The sequence below is a fragment of the Rhopalosiphum padi genome, chromosome 3 (genome assembly GCF_020882245.1).
Source record: "Rhopalosiphum padi isolate XX-2018 chromosome 3, ASM2088224v1, whole genome shotgun sequence".
Taxonomy (NCBI): Eukaryota; Metazoa; Arthropoda; class Insecta; order Hemiptera; family Aphididae; genus Rhopalosiphum; species Rhopalosiphum padi.
In genome coordinates this window covers 19,609,130-19,624,687 of record NC_083599.1, presented here as the reverse complement: position 1 = coordinate 19,624,687, position 15,558 = coordinate 19,609,130, and the positions used below count along the sequence as shown (strand labels likewise).

The 15,558-nt window shown below is 28.9% G+C and overlaps 1 protein-coding gene across 1 annotated transcript; it reads right to left on the bottom strand.

Moving 5' to 3' along the window:
• Positions 1-334: 334 nt before the first annotated feature.
• Positions 335-14,488, bottom strand: LOC132927203 (uncharacterized). The gene is made up of 4 exons (XM_060991688.1): positions 14,369-14,488; positions 14,174-14,222; positions 6,547-6,762; positions 335-1,111 (listed from the first exon to the last, which is right to left on the bottom strand). Exons 3-4 carry the CDS (start codon positions 6,725-6,727, stop codon positions 759-761), a joined length of 534 nt encoding a protein of 177 aa, XP_060847671.1. The 5' UTR covers positions 6,728-6,762; positions 14,174-14,222; positions 14,369-14,488; the 3' UTR covers positions 335-758.
• Between the last annotated feature and the right edge of the window lie 1,070 nt (positions 14,489-15,558).

Here is a 15,558-nt window from a genome sequence, read left to right as displayed (position 1 = left end):
GCGGGAAGGGTTTTTTACGAGATGATAATATTATTCAATATTATTTATAGCGATAATAACGCGTCGACACAGACAATTCGATTTATGGAAACGCTAATGATTGCGCGAAATCAAATAATTAGTCGTTAAATACGTTAAAGAAACGGTGTTATTGCATTATATGTTTTGCGCGGTCGTGCGCGGTCCACTGCGGCGCCAAAGGTATATTATAGGTATAATATAATATATGTATATTATACCATACAGGTAGTTGCGCTGCAGCGGCCGACGATGATGACGACGACGACGACGACGCGAAACAAATCGCAATAAATTAATAATAAACGGGTAATAATAATGATGATAATAAATAATTTATTCATATAATATATGTACGCGCGCGTACACGTCACACGTGATAAATAAAATACATATATAAATAAATATTATAATAAATGATAATAATAATAATAATAATAATAATAAAAAATGGCCGAAATGTTATGTTTCGCGGTTATATGACGTGATGATGTATATAAATTGTAATGCCTCCGCGATGACGGCGGATGGCATATATTTCGCAGCGATGGCGGTGTGCTGCCGTTGTCGTTTGCTTATTTATTAATATATATATATATATATATAGGCAGGTGGTATACACACGATATAAAATATTATGTCGTCTGTCCACCTCCTGCGCAGTCATCGGGTCTTCCGTGTGGACCGGACGTCAATACACATCATCGTAACAATAATATTATATTATTATCCTGCCGTCATCACCGGCGTCTCCTGGCCGGCGGCGCGGCGGCGTACGGCGAATAGTCGACCGCGGCGGCCGACTTGGCGTGGCCGGCGTACGAACCGTAAGCGCCGTACGACTCGGTGGGCGACGTGTGCCACGGGGTCTCGACGATCTTGTACGACGGCGGCTGGCTGTCCCGGTTCTTCTTCAGCACCATGATGAACTGCGCGATCTGGATGAGCACGCTGATCAGGCTCAGCCCGACGCTCTTGAACGCGAACACGTGTCCGATGGCCGCCATCAGCGTGCTGAGCACCATTTTCACGTAGCTCAGGCCCATGTGCATGGCCTCCATCTTGCTCTTGTGGCCGCCCTTCTTGGCCCTGGCTGAAAGCAACACGCGGTTCGCGGCATTATTATATTATTGTATAATAAATAAATAAATAATGTGTTGTGTGTGTGTACACAATATAATAGTTAATTATTAATAATTCATTACTATAGGCATATAGGTACTTAATTAATACGATAATAATATCTATAATATATTGTATATTATTATAGTCACCATCGCGATTAGGGATTGAGGCTAGGCCGACTTGGGAGACTTAGTTCTGCAAAAGTATTTGTTTAAGAACCTCTCCCCGCGAATTAACTTATTTTCTCGCGCATTTTTAAAATTGATAAACACATTAAGTGATTAAGTCACTAAAACCCAAAACCAGGGAACGGTATGTACCTATATAATATAATGAAAACAGACCAGTGCACATATATATTATAATATAGATACGTAATGTTGCACATTTTTGTGATGACAATTCGTTATTTTGTACTTTCATAACGCTGCAGAAATGAATAATTTCTATAAAAGAAATTTCGGGCTGAAATGATTTTTCCAAATCTCTCAACTAGGAAAAGTATATAGACAGCAATATGAGGCAGGTGGATACGCGAGTCAAGTATAGAAACGCAATAAGCGATACATCCCAAAACCATAATAATATTATATTTGTTGAAACTCAAAGAAAAAACGGTTAAGGCAGTTAAAGATAGGACACGCCCTAGTGGTCGGCATAAAGTTATGGTGATTTTGTGTCGAATCTCATACATAAAAAAAGTAGTTGGTCCATCAAGAAAAATAATTTGTCCCGCCATTGGACTAAATATAGTAAGTCGTATATGGTAAGTATTTGATCACGATAACTAGACTTGTATGCATATATCTCATGTCTATTGTTTACATACTTACTTTGTATGTTGTATAAATAGTACTTGAACTCTAAACTAATTGTGTGATATATGTATATTATATTATGGGCAATTAGACATGTCACATGTGGTATTACAGATACGATTTAGTTATTAACTATATAACTGTTATACATGTTATATTTAGACTATATATACTATATTATAGTAATAGTAGATACTATATATATTATACCAGCTACGATAATATAGAAAATGACATAGAATAACTAGAACGGACACTGGACACTTTTGAGTTCCTATGGAGGGCAGATTTGCTTCAACTGCTGTATGACAATCGGTGCTGTCAGTAAAAAGATAATTTCTATTAGGTAATCTATTTTTCTAACGAAACTGTTTATTCTACGTTTTTGAAACTACTTATTAGCGTCAAGAAATAATAATGTTCTGTGTTTGCGTAGGGAACTATATAGGGAACCCATAAAAGCTTCAATTATTCCCGCAAGTAAATCATGTTCAGTTGCTGATTTACTCGCTTTGAATTACTTTATCCTTGTCTGTCTTTAAACTGGGTTTTATTGGGATTTAATTCTTTACATTTTTCACATTGCTTTGTGTTAACTTAAATTTAGCGTCTATTGGTCTTTGGCGTTCATGTTCGAATGTTTTGTTATGACATTATATGTGAACTTTTTTCGTGATTTTTTTGATTTTAATTTTATTAATATCACCATTGACCATTTATATGGAAACATAATTTTTGACAATTTTAAAAAATAATCTTAAAGTGTATGAAATACGTTTAGTGGATAGTGGATCATTGTATTATATATTTTTAGATATATTGAACAAATTCCCGAAATACAATGTGCATAATGTACTAATATAGGTTTTGTATAATTATAATAACATCTATTGTTTATGTAAATATGTATCTATAATAGATTTACAACTATATAAAAAATAACAAATATTTCAGTTAGTATATATATAATATATGTATAATATATTAATATGATATAAATACTTATTAATTATTATCATAGTATCTGTCAAATATTTTAAATAATTTCTTTAAAGTTTATTAATTTTGAAGTTATGTTAAAAATAGTAAAATATGACACTAAATTTAAAAAATATTAATCATAACGTTTTAAAATCGATAATTTAATATTTTTACAATTAGTTTTGGATAAAATAGATCTATTTAAAAATATAATACTTAAAAATTTTCTAAAACGGATGAATAATTTTATAAGAAACAGTTTATTAAAAGATTCTCATGGATGATTAAAACGTATATTACCCAGAAAATCATTTACAATTAAAATGCATCTATAACAATATCTTAAGTGGACATTTTTCAATCAAAATAGTTTCCGGCTAATAATATAATTATAAAAATTGAAAAATCATCGTGATGCATAACGCATAAGTAATTTTCTAAAATTGGAGTCATTATTTGAAGAATATGATAAATAAAAAAATTATAGGAGGAATGATTGGTCTACAAGTTTTTTAGTAATTTGCATAGTCTACACAATCTAAACATGAATATTTTTCTAAAGATTTTTTTTTTATTAATTATCTGCATACATAAGTGCAGGATGGTCCAACTTTTTGTAGTTGGCGGGCCAATTTACACTTTCATAAAAAGATCGAGGACCGCCAAAAGAAAAAAAATTATATTATTACCTATCTATATTTTATTTTATATAATGCACAAATTATTACATTACAGATTAAGTTAATTATATTAAGAATTAATTGATTAATTAATATGATGATTGACATTGTTTTTCAGAAACCAATTGAACATCCTGTGGTGGTTAATCTGATGCACGATTCTGTAAACGAATCATGAATACGGTTTTTTGATTTAGACTTTATCTCGGACTTTATTAAATTCATTGTAGAAAATTCCGACTCACAAATATACGTACTTCCAAATAATGACAAAATTTCAGGAGAAACATTCCGTAATGTTGGGAATAATAATTATAATATTATTGTGATTTTAATTTTTAATAAAAAAAAAAAATTAATTTAATTGTTGGGGGGGGGGGGGAGGCTCCAAGGGCCGCGGGTTGGACCGCTCCACTCTGCATAAGAAGTGTATGCATTAGCCTCTAGAATAAATAGTTTTCTATGATCCACTGTACCGATTTTTATATCCTTATATAAAAATATTTTTTCTTTGGGAGCAAGCTGCACGTTTATTTGCTGAATACTAAAATATCAGTGTAACCAGAAAAAACGAATTTAATATATTTATTTAATGCACGGATACACAGATACACAGATGTAGATTTTACAGAAAAATTGAACATATTTTTGATTCCTGAACGATTGAAAAAACGTTAACGTTACTGTACGTACATCGAGACTAACCCGACGTGGTTGGTAAATATTAATAATATGTATGTGGCAACAGACATGCAGGGCAATAACACACGTGTATCATTGCAAATTGATAAATTAAAAAAATGTAACAAGGAAAAAACGAATAATTTCAAACTATATTTCATTTTCAAATAATATGATTTGGTTGAAAACGAATCGATAAATATTAAATAACGATATAATATGTTATCTTAATTTTAAGGTTTTACGCTCGTTTTTAAAAGATATTATAATATATAAGCTATATTATTGATGAACATTATATTATTTATTATTATTACACAAAACATTTATTTTCTATACAATTTGATAGTTTTGTATACTCACAATGCATCGTATAATTTTAAAACGGAAGTTATAAAATCAAAATAATACAAAGATTTGTTTTGAATGTATTAATGATCATATAAATATAAAATATAAAACAAAATAATGGAGATGTTTTAAGTCATCGTCTTTAAAATATAAAGGTAAATTGTACTACTTTATTTCTATATAGCTAATTAATGTTCTATCAACATTTTATGATTGGTAAAAAATTCAACTTTTTGAATTTTTGAATGCTTTATTGCATATTTGCATGTCATCAGATTTCATCACAATATCATCAATATGTAATAAAACTAAAATTATATTTATAGATTATAAACCTTTCTATCATGAATTTTTTTTTAAATAAAGAAAAGTTATATTTTTTTCTAAATCATATTGTTTGAAGATTGAAAAACATTTTTTCTTGCTTTTGTTTCTGCTGCTTTTTTACATTTGTTTTTATTTCCTAGATTATTGAAGATTATACAATTAACAATATAAGTTATAACGAAAGTATTATTCATTCTACATAATATCATTGATTGAACTGTTTATTATAATTTGTAGTAGATGGTAATAGAAATAGGAACACCGAATAAAATGCTAATGTAAGATTTAGTCATTGGTTGGCACTAATCTGACGACGGTAAGTAATAACTAATAAGTATAGGTGTACGCCAGTACGTGTGCATTAAAAATAAGGCAAATGAACTAGTTGTGGTAAAAGAACCTATAAAATATAATATTATAGTTTATGTGGTGAAATGATCTCGATTAATAAATCCAACCGAGTGTATGAGAATGTTTTAAAAATTAATTTGTGTACTTTTAGGTACGCCGTAAGCGTACCCACGTTGAAGGTATACTGATGTAATTCAAAAAGAAGAAAATCACTATTTACCTACATGTCTGATATACGTTAGGTACTTACATATAATCACAGTAAGTAATAAAAACCAATATAATAAGGTCAAACAATAAGGTCGTGTAATGTTTTTTTTTATATAGACAGAGAAAAAATGATGTACCTTTATGAGCTGTATAATGAACTCAAATTCGTAATTGCCGAGCTATTTATATATGTTTATCTTGTGTACACCATTACAAAAATTCAGTGCGTATAATGTCATTACAAAGAAAACTACGCAATACTACGGAAACTTCGGATAATTGTCACGATTTAGTTTTTTGCTTCTATTCAACGGTGCATGACTATAGGCGGTACAGAATAGTACAATAATTATGTGTTGAAAAAAAAAATATTAAAGATACAAACGTTTAAGTAAATACTTTATCTAAAAAAAACTAAACTGTTCTAGAGATTATCAAATTTATTTGAATTTTCATCAACAATAATCTGTGATTTACAAATTAAACACAATCAATGTTTGCATATTATATAATTAATAAAAATAGGTAACTGTCTACTAAGTACCTACATATTGTCGAGTATAAGAATATTTTTGTTATTTTTGAATAAAATAATAGTATATTTAGTAATATAGAACGTTATATCTTATATCTACTCTTATAATTATATGCTTTGTAGTACTTATTATATACTTAATACTCATCATTAGTCATTTAACACCTTCTTCACTCGACGAAACTTGAAGTCTCTACCAAATATTTATTAATTACCTGTTTAAATATTATTCAGACGTATTCATCATAATATAAGTAATAAATAATAATTGGACAATAATAGGCAATAATAATAATGATAATAATAATAATAATAAATGATAGTTATGATTTTGCATTTCAGTTCGTGCCTATTTTTCAAATACGTCTATTATTTGGGAATTGTTAGATAAATTTTGCGTCATTGGTAAATAATTAGTGTTTAAAACGACCAGAAACCTCCTGCAGTCTTATAGATATTATAATATTACCTGTAAACACATCAAAAGTATCTGCGGCTGCCGAATCTCGGGATGCGATTGTGTCAATCGGGTCGTCTGCGTTGACAGAAACCTCAGTTGCTGCTGATCTGATGCTTCTACGATCAAAACTACCATGGCACGAGCAAACAGTTACAGCCAACAAGACGGCAATTGATAGTAATTTGTTCATTGTGTATACTTTGTTTTTGTCGATGATTTAAAAATCTATGAAAAAAAAAACAAGACAAACAAATAATAATAATATTCGATCGTATAATGCCTTTAATATAGTAATTCACAATTGATATATAGATTCAATGCATATAGATTAATATGTTTAAAAATAAATATACATGAAGATAAGCACTAGCAATTGACCAAATAAGTTCAAAGAAAAAATCACCTATAAAAAACTTGAAGTCTCTAAATCCCTGTTGGTACCTAATAATTTGCCAACATTGTATTTAATGACTTTTTGTGGCGATAGTCCAAAACACTAAAATAATGTCATACATGGCGGGATTGGAATGTGTATCACGCTAAATATAAATAATATACATATCAAAGGTTATCTAAATAATACCATGTCATTTTTCAAAATATATATATCAAAAAATTTAAATACTATAAAATATCAGATAGATATATTTTAAAAACCAATAAAAATAACCGTTATTACAGTAAATACGTATATTATTCTAATTTCTAAATTATTAGAATAATTCAATAAATAATGTATTATTATAATGGGTATTAAAAATTATTGTATGCGTAATATCCTAGTTATAGAAAATACGAACAGTAAATTAGTTAGTTAATTATATTCTGTTAAGAATACAAATTTTATTCTCAATAAATAAAATTAAAATTGATTAAAATATATTTGATGTTTTAGACTTATCAATTTTCTCTATCTAACTTTAGCGGATACTCTTAATTTAAATGAATATTTAAATTACAAAAAAAAATAATTATTAGGTATGTTAGTAAACCCATATTATTTTTAATATATTAATACAATATAAATTTATTTACATATTCGTACTTTAAACTTTAAACTAAAGTCCATTTTATCGATAACTTGTTAAATAACATTTTTTTAATCAGTTTGTCTAGCTAGAAATAACTATATGTAATTGATAATTAAAATGTATTACTTAAAAATTAATTGTAATATTATACTCGTATATTCGTATATCTAATCCGTAAGTATACCGAACGAATTTGTTGCTAGTTACTTGCAAGATGCGACAAGATGTTGACCAAGATTGAAATATTCAAAAATTCTTAATTATTATTTAACAAACCAATCTGCACTTGGATTTGTCATGCTATTATAAGTAGATCCTTTTACAAAACTATATAATTAGTTATTTTATATTTTATTCAAAAAATAATGTTATAGAAAACTATTTCTATGATAGGCTGATTTAGACTTTTGTGTTTTAAATAGTCTATAAGTACATTAAAAATTGATCCGGATATCCGGAATATGAATATTGTCTAGATATGGTAACGCACTTTCATGTAGCAATTCCAACTCATACTAATCTAACAAATTTCTCTTGATTTCTTTTCTTTTTTTACAAAATAGCTCATTGTATACGCTTAATATATATAACATATTAATTAATTGTTTATTTCCTGTTATGTTCTTGCTAGATGATATATTATTTTATATTTTTAACACACAAAATAATATAATATGATAATATATTATTATCTTCTACTGTTCAGTGTAAAATAAAAACTATCATATTTAGAGGTATGTGTATATTGAAATAATTTTTTTTTATGTTTGTTGTGTTATTATTATTTTTTTTTATTCTACAAGTAGAAGAACACCACTTAGATATGGGATAATGTTATATTATACTTTAATGAAATAGTAATATTGATCGTTTTCAACACATTTGTATTATTAATAACTAATACTCGTATTTGAGCAGTTAATGTGAACATTGGTTTACTTTTCATTATACCTACCACGTGTGTTAGTACGAGTTTAATTTTGAGGATCGTTCTAGTTTGCATAATGATTGTCATTTGTCTTCGGATCGAACGACAATCGTGAGATCCGTACTCGGGAGTGGAGTTCTACTTATATATTATGTAGGTATGCGTTTTCGACTACATTCTATTGTAATCGACGGCGTCTAATATCATGCGGGTGTCCAGTCGCAATGAAAACCACAATGTGACGGTCGCGAACAGAGATTCGTGGCTGGCACCCGATACTCTCACCATATATTATATAGGTATTTGGTACCCATCATGGACAATCAAATAGTAAATATGTATATACGCACTTCGAGTGTTTAATATGCATGTGCGCGACGATCGGATTTCTAATAATGTATCCATTGTGTCCGTTAATTATTATTTCTATAATCGAAACTCCTGGTGCAATGGTAATAATGATTTTAAATCTTAACGTCATTCCGGTCGCGTTCCAGTAGGAAACCGAATCGTTAATATATCGCGCCACTTTGGAATATATCAACACAGTGTTTTGTAGATAGACCGTATCCGCTTTTAACTACTGCCTACACATCCATTAATAATGATGACGGTGATTCGTCACAAACTGTAGTAACAAATACGATTATTATTAACATTCGACAAGCGGTTCTAACCGTTATTTTTACGCGACTTTTGTAACGATTCAAAAATTTCAAACCGACCGGTGACACCGAGGTATTTTGGTGCGAGTCGAAACGTTTTCGTTATGCGCAAAGTTACACACACAAACACACACACACACAAACACACACACACACATACCTACACGCACATATAAATATATAATATATATATGTATAATATACATCATTTCATAAATCAATATTTATTATACGTAGGTCATAAATAATATATCATAGAACTCGTGTACATACATATGTGTGCCAATGTATTTGATTTATTATATATTTATTTTATTGGTAGGTATCTATAAGAATAGTTTAATTTTATATTGCGTTCGATGTATAGCAGCCATTTCTTGCATATAATATTATTATTGTTAAGTATGTTTTAAACGGTTATTTAATGAGTGACAAAGATGTATTATTTAGAATTGCTGATAAATCAGTAAGTTAAAATCGATGAGCGATGTTAATTCCATATTATAAACCAGGTCATTCAATATTGAACTCGAAATCGTACAATTGCAGAACATGACTTTTACAGCGTAAACGGTACACAGTAGTATAGCATAGCGCGCGCGCGCGCGCACACACACACACATACCACACCACACACTTTTTAATTATCACAATGTACAATTGTACAAGCGCAGAGTACTTTGTTAACGATCACATTCATTGTTTCTATATATTTTTCAAACGTAGTCAATTGTTTGTGTAAAATTACATAATATATATTAAAAGTTTTGAACTTGATTTACATTCAACTACCTAATAAACGTACCACATCAATAAGATATTGCTAAAAATAACATATAAATAAATTTAAAAAATTTAATTTAATTTAAATTTTTTTGTTTTACGTGGTTTGCAACATAGATAATATGTATACCCACATCTATACCTAATATACACAGCATGTTTTATAAAATGTGAGTATAGTTATTACTTATTACTTATTATTGTTTTCGTGTTCTTAGAAGACAGAAGTGTCTTCGATCAGACTAAAATGATTTGCAATTCTACTGAAATTAAAATAATTGATATACGATTTGAATAAAAGAACAATCTAATATGTTGTTTCAATGATTATTATATTGTCCAGCGCCGTAGCCAGAAATGTCAGACATGACAATAATTTTATTAATTTTATTACCGTTTGATGGTGATACAGCAATGCGGCTCTTATCACACTTACTTGATCTTGATTTGATAATATGATGTATAATTATATGAATTATATTGTGAGAAATACAGTGCAAACTTAATTTGTTGTCATGATTGGCCATCAAAAATTAACCCCCCCCAGAAAAAACCTGGCTACGGTTATATCGTCTATCGATGGGCTGTATACGTCTTGGTACAAAAATAGAAAATCGTTTTTAAAAAGTCATGAACGTCCATTTTAGATCACTCAACGTAAAAGAAAAAAGAAAAACATACTTTACTTATGTTATTTTGTTAGCATTTTTTTTATACTGTAATGAAAATCTATGATTTGAGCAGTTTTTTTTTAGTAGTACGTACTATTATTTTGATTGAATTTAAACTGTCAAAACTCAAGAGATATAAAAGTTTGATCCCAAGGGTACAAAATGCTCGAGTTCCGTTAGTGACAAAATTAATGCTCAAGAAACAGCCAACAATGGAAGAGTGGTACACAGGCGTATAGTATTTCTTTTTCATCACACAAGTTTCTTAAGTTGAGAACTACTTCTCAACATCAATTTACTAATGAAAAAGGTAATCAGGCATTTAAAGGATAATTTTATTCAAGTTAAAATTATTATTAAATAGTTATGATTCGAGATATGAACAATATTCGATTGTATTAATAACATTAAAAGCGTTATCATTCTATAGTTTCGTAAAAATGTAAGTACACTTAGGAATTTAAAATAAATCTTATAAAATATGATTCCAAATAAACCTAATAAAAAATAAGTATTTCCATTAAGCGTGAAATCCACGTCTCTAGTTATATTCATCGAAGTTTCACGTAATCAAATACATAAGACTAGATATCTTCGAGAATATATATATTAACTGAGGTTGACAATTAGTCAAGGAAGTCAAGGAAGAGACAAGTGAACACCAGTTTGTTATGGTTGTTTAAAATATGTCATCGGAATTTTGTACATTTATAAAAATGTGTATATAAGAATTACCAACTTACATTTAAACTCATTAGACATACTATGGAGTATGGACATATTATTGCAGTGCAATAACATTAGCCTAAATAAAATATAGGTAGTCCTCGCACGTACACTATACATTTGATATTATTTATTGCCTTTTACAATAAATTAAATGGTAATAATATTTTTGAATGACGTATAACGATTTATATTTAATTTTAATAGACGATTAGTATTTTTCTGTTTATTTTTTAATCAAAAATGACAAAAAAAATGACAATCAGTTTAAAAATGTAAGCTAAAGATCTAAATTATAACCTTTTGACCGTCATCATCGAACAGCACTTTTGTTGTCTAATGTCCGCAATATATAAATCATTATGTTATATTATACAACAATACAATTGTAAACATTTTATGGTTATTATTTGTCTGGTAGTTATCTTGTAGGTATAGTAATAATGATAATAGTAAATAAAAAAGTATGTTTATCTATGTGCTCTATTTATATAATTAATCATCTCTAAAAAGTCATATTCAAACTGCCATTAGTTGTATAGTTTATAATTATACTATTGGGCATATAATAAAATTGACATTTATTTTATAGAATTAAATTACAATTTTAATTTAACAATTTAACGGGATTGTAAATTCAAAAGTACGGATGTTATGGATTGTGATGAATACTTTTTAGATATATATATTGCGATATTTTGAATTTTTTAGATTATATTTATTCTCAATGATAATCCATGCCTACTTATTTACACATTTTATGTCTTTAAATATGTTCCTTTTTTTTGGTGGGGGGGGGGGGGGGGGTAGTAAATAGTATCCAATTATAGTTAAAGCAAAGTTACTTATTTTGGTGTTTTATATATATTTAATAAAATTGGTTTGTCTATGATATTTAGTTGATATAATATATTTTTAATCTAAAGAATGAATTTCGGAATTAATCGTGTCTAGATAATAGCTTAGTAACTTTTTTATTTTTATAATATTCTGTCTTTATTTGTAAGTGGTCATTACTTATTTGTTTCGCTAACATAATAATATTTTCGTGTACCTAATTTAGTTGGAAAAATATTGGATCCATTAAATATTAGACTCAATATATTTATCAGTGGAAAATGTGATATATTTCAGAAGTCATGGTGTAAGCAAAAAAACGTAGTTTATCGTTATTCATATTTTAATATTTGTATTGAATACAATCAATTATTGTGTAATGGAATTTTTAGTACTAGTAATACAATAGGTTTTTGTGCATAAGTTAATAAATAAATAAAAATTGTTGGAACAGAAAAAAATGTAATCTTTTGCAGATAGTTAACTATTGTACCTATATAAATTATAAATATGTAGGTATGCATAAATACACTTTGTTAAACATAATACATTTTAAAAACTGTTTTGTACTATTAATAAAAACATTTAAGTAATACTAAGAGGAAAGTTAATAAATCAAAAATTAATTCAATATTATAATATAAAACTGACATATAAAATATTTACCTAACATAATTTGAATTATTATAGATATACGTATTACGTATAGGACCTATACTATATAGGTATATATGTATATAGGTATATCGGACTGGTGCGTGATATAGTAGTTATACGATTCAAATTTGTTAACATTGAAGTTGGGTTTAACATTTTTTAATGATAATTAATTAAATGTGCTTATTTATTTTAATAGTATAAACAATGTATAATTTTATAACCGGTATTATTTTGTAAATCATGTGTATTATTTAGTATCCAATCTCTAATAGTTTTTATGGATATTTTAAAGTTTAAGGAAGTTAAAAATTTTTAAATTACGTTTAAATTTGACATATTGTTCAATTATTATTTTTTTTTCTGAAAAATCGTGAGTGGCTCTTTTACATCTCCGGAAAGACAATTTTACAGCAAATAATGTATTTTGAAAATAATAACATTAATATTTTACGAACGGGAAACGGGGAAAATAATAATTAAAGTTGGAATAAAACTCTTTAATATTAAGATGTATTTAGTATACAAAAATATTATGTATTTTGTACACTAAATAAAATATATTTTTTGTTAAAGACTTTGTATTTTGAATTATTTACTTATTATCTGGTTTAAAAAATATAATGCAAAATAATTTGTAAAGACTGGTTTCAAGTTGACTATAGGTAAGTAATATAAATCCATGGCATTTTTAATCACAAATCGTCTAAACTTAAAAGTTGGTTTTTAATCGAAAACCAAAGCCTTCCTTAAACCAAAATACATTTTTAGACTTCTAGGGAAGGCTTTTGTAATACGGATAAACCATTTTCCCGCGTACTGTTTCAATAACAACCAAATGTACGGGCATAAGCGTGTGTGCGGAGTGTGTAGGGTGTGCAAGTATCTATATACCTTGCGGGAAGACACCTTTTTTATATGACATATTATAGACTCAAAATAATACTTTCTTAGAAAAATAAAAAATATGTAGGTGCGATCGATGATAAGAACCATGAAATTATATCCTTTTCAATAAGAAAATATGTTTTTGTTTTTCAACATACAAAAAATGTTGAAAAACCAAATATTTTCTAATAAAAATCAGTAATAATAATAATGGTAACTAGTGCGCTTATGCTTTTGGCGAGCACATTTCATCAGCTGCATATAGTATTCGCCCTGTGCCTAACTATGTACAAGACATACGTATTATGTAAGTAGTGCTCAGAGTGATCGCCGCCTGTCCGACGGCAATTCATTTATTACCGTACATTATTGTTATATTATTACTATAATTTGTATTACTGTTATTGTCACTGTATACTGAAACATAACAATGAGTATTTTTATAGGTACCTGTTGGCTTGGGATTCGTCGACGGCGTATATGATGGCTGTGCAGCGAACTATTGAACGAAAAACAAAATTCGCATAAGTCACAACAAACTGGAAGACACAATGCGTAAAAAAGCGATCGGAAAAAGAGACGAACAATGACCTGTTCGTATAACAATAATTCAAAATGTGATATAATATATTATAGGTATATTACACGAAACTTGTCGAAGAGACTCGGTGACGTCGTGTACGTGTTATACCGTTGCGTGTTGGGCGAGTGATGGACGCGTTCGCAAAATGCTTCGGTCGAATGTTCGCCGGTGCAGTCCAGTGCCGGGTATTTAATTGATTCCCACCAGACGAATTTGGGGCGGTGGCAGAGTGCGAAAGCCGGTGGAAAGCGAAAAGTAGAAAAATAAACCGCGCACCGGTTCGCCCGCGTCAACCGCGACCGAATACCACTACCACGGTCACGGCCACCGTCGTACGTATTATTATTATATTATTACATACCGGTTCGTCCGAAGACGCGGCAAAACCGATATGTCTACGACGCAAACATTGCAAATCACTAATAGTGGGCACCTACTATTATATTAGAGTGTACGCGAGAAGCGTTAAATGATAATTATACTCATCGTAATATTAATAATAATAATGAGTAATGACATACAAGAACTACGATACCGGATGATAGTCCGCTGTACGATCATATAGGCATAAACAGTGTTTGAAGCTAATTACCTAAAGTACTTAAGGCGAGAGGGGATTGAGTTTAGTCGTACGAAGTAGATCGAAGAAGTAATCGCGAGGATTTAAGACTATTAATATCGGAGTTTGTTGTATTTTATTATGACACATAATATTTTTACCGGCAATAGATCAAGTGACGAAATTTCTATTAAATTGTAAAAGTAACTATATAAACGATAACACGAGCCTGCAGAGTCCTCTCTCAAAGGCTCTTTATTATTATTGCGCCTATATAATATGAATAATATGATCATAATGTTATAGGTGTCTACACCAAACGTATCGTCATTCTCCAGTCGCCAGAATTTTATTTTTAGGTAAGATTATACGATAGATATATTCATAATTATAAATAAGATTAGTATTAATGGTACTAGATATGTAGGTAAATATAATTTAAAAAATATTAATGTCTGCTTCTATTTAAACAGCTTTAGGTTACTTTTTTTTAAAAATACCAATGTTTTAATGTTTATATGATTTGTGTATTTAATACATTTCATAATTTGAGTTATTATTTCTGATCAAACTAAACACATGAATAAATGCAAAAAATGCTAACATAGGTGTATACAGTAAAACTTCTTTATGGTGGAGTTGCTCTGGGGCCAAGTGATTTTTCCGTTGTAAAGGACTTTTCGTTACAGAGAG

Coding starts and splice junctions, on each gene's coding strand:
- LOC132927203 (XM_060991688.1), bottom strand. CDS start 6,727: ATGAACAAATTACTATCAATTGCCGTCTTGTTGGCTGTAACTGTTTGC. Junction 1,112..6,546: donor TACTTTTGATGTGTTTACAG/GTAATATTATAA, acceptor TGTTGCTTTCAG/CCAGGGCCAAGAAGGGCGGC.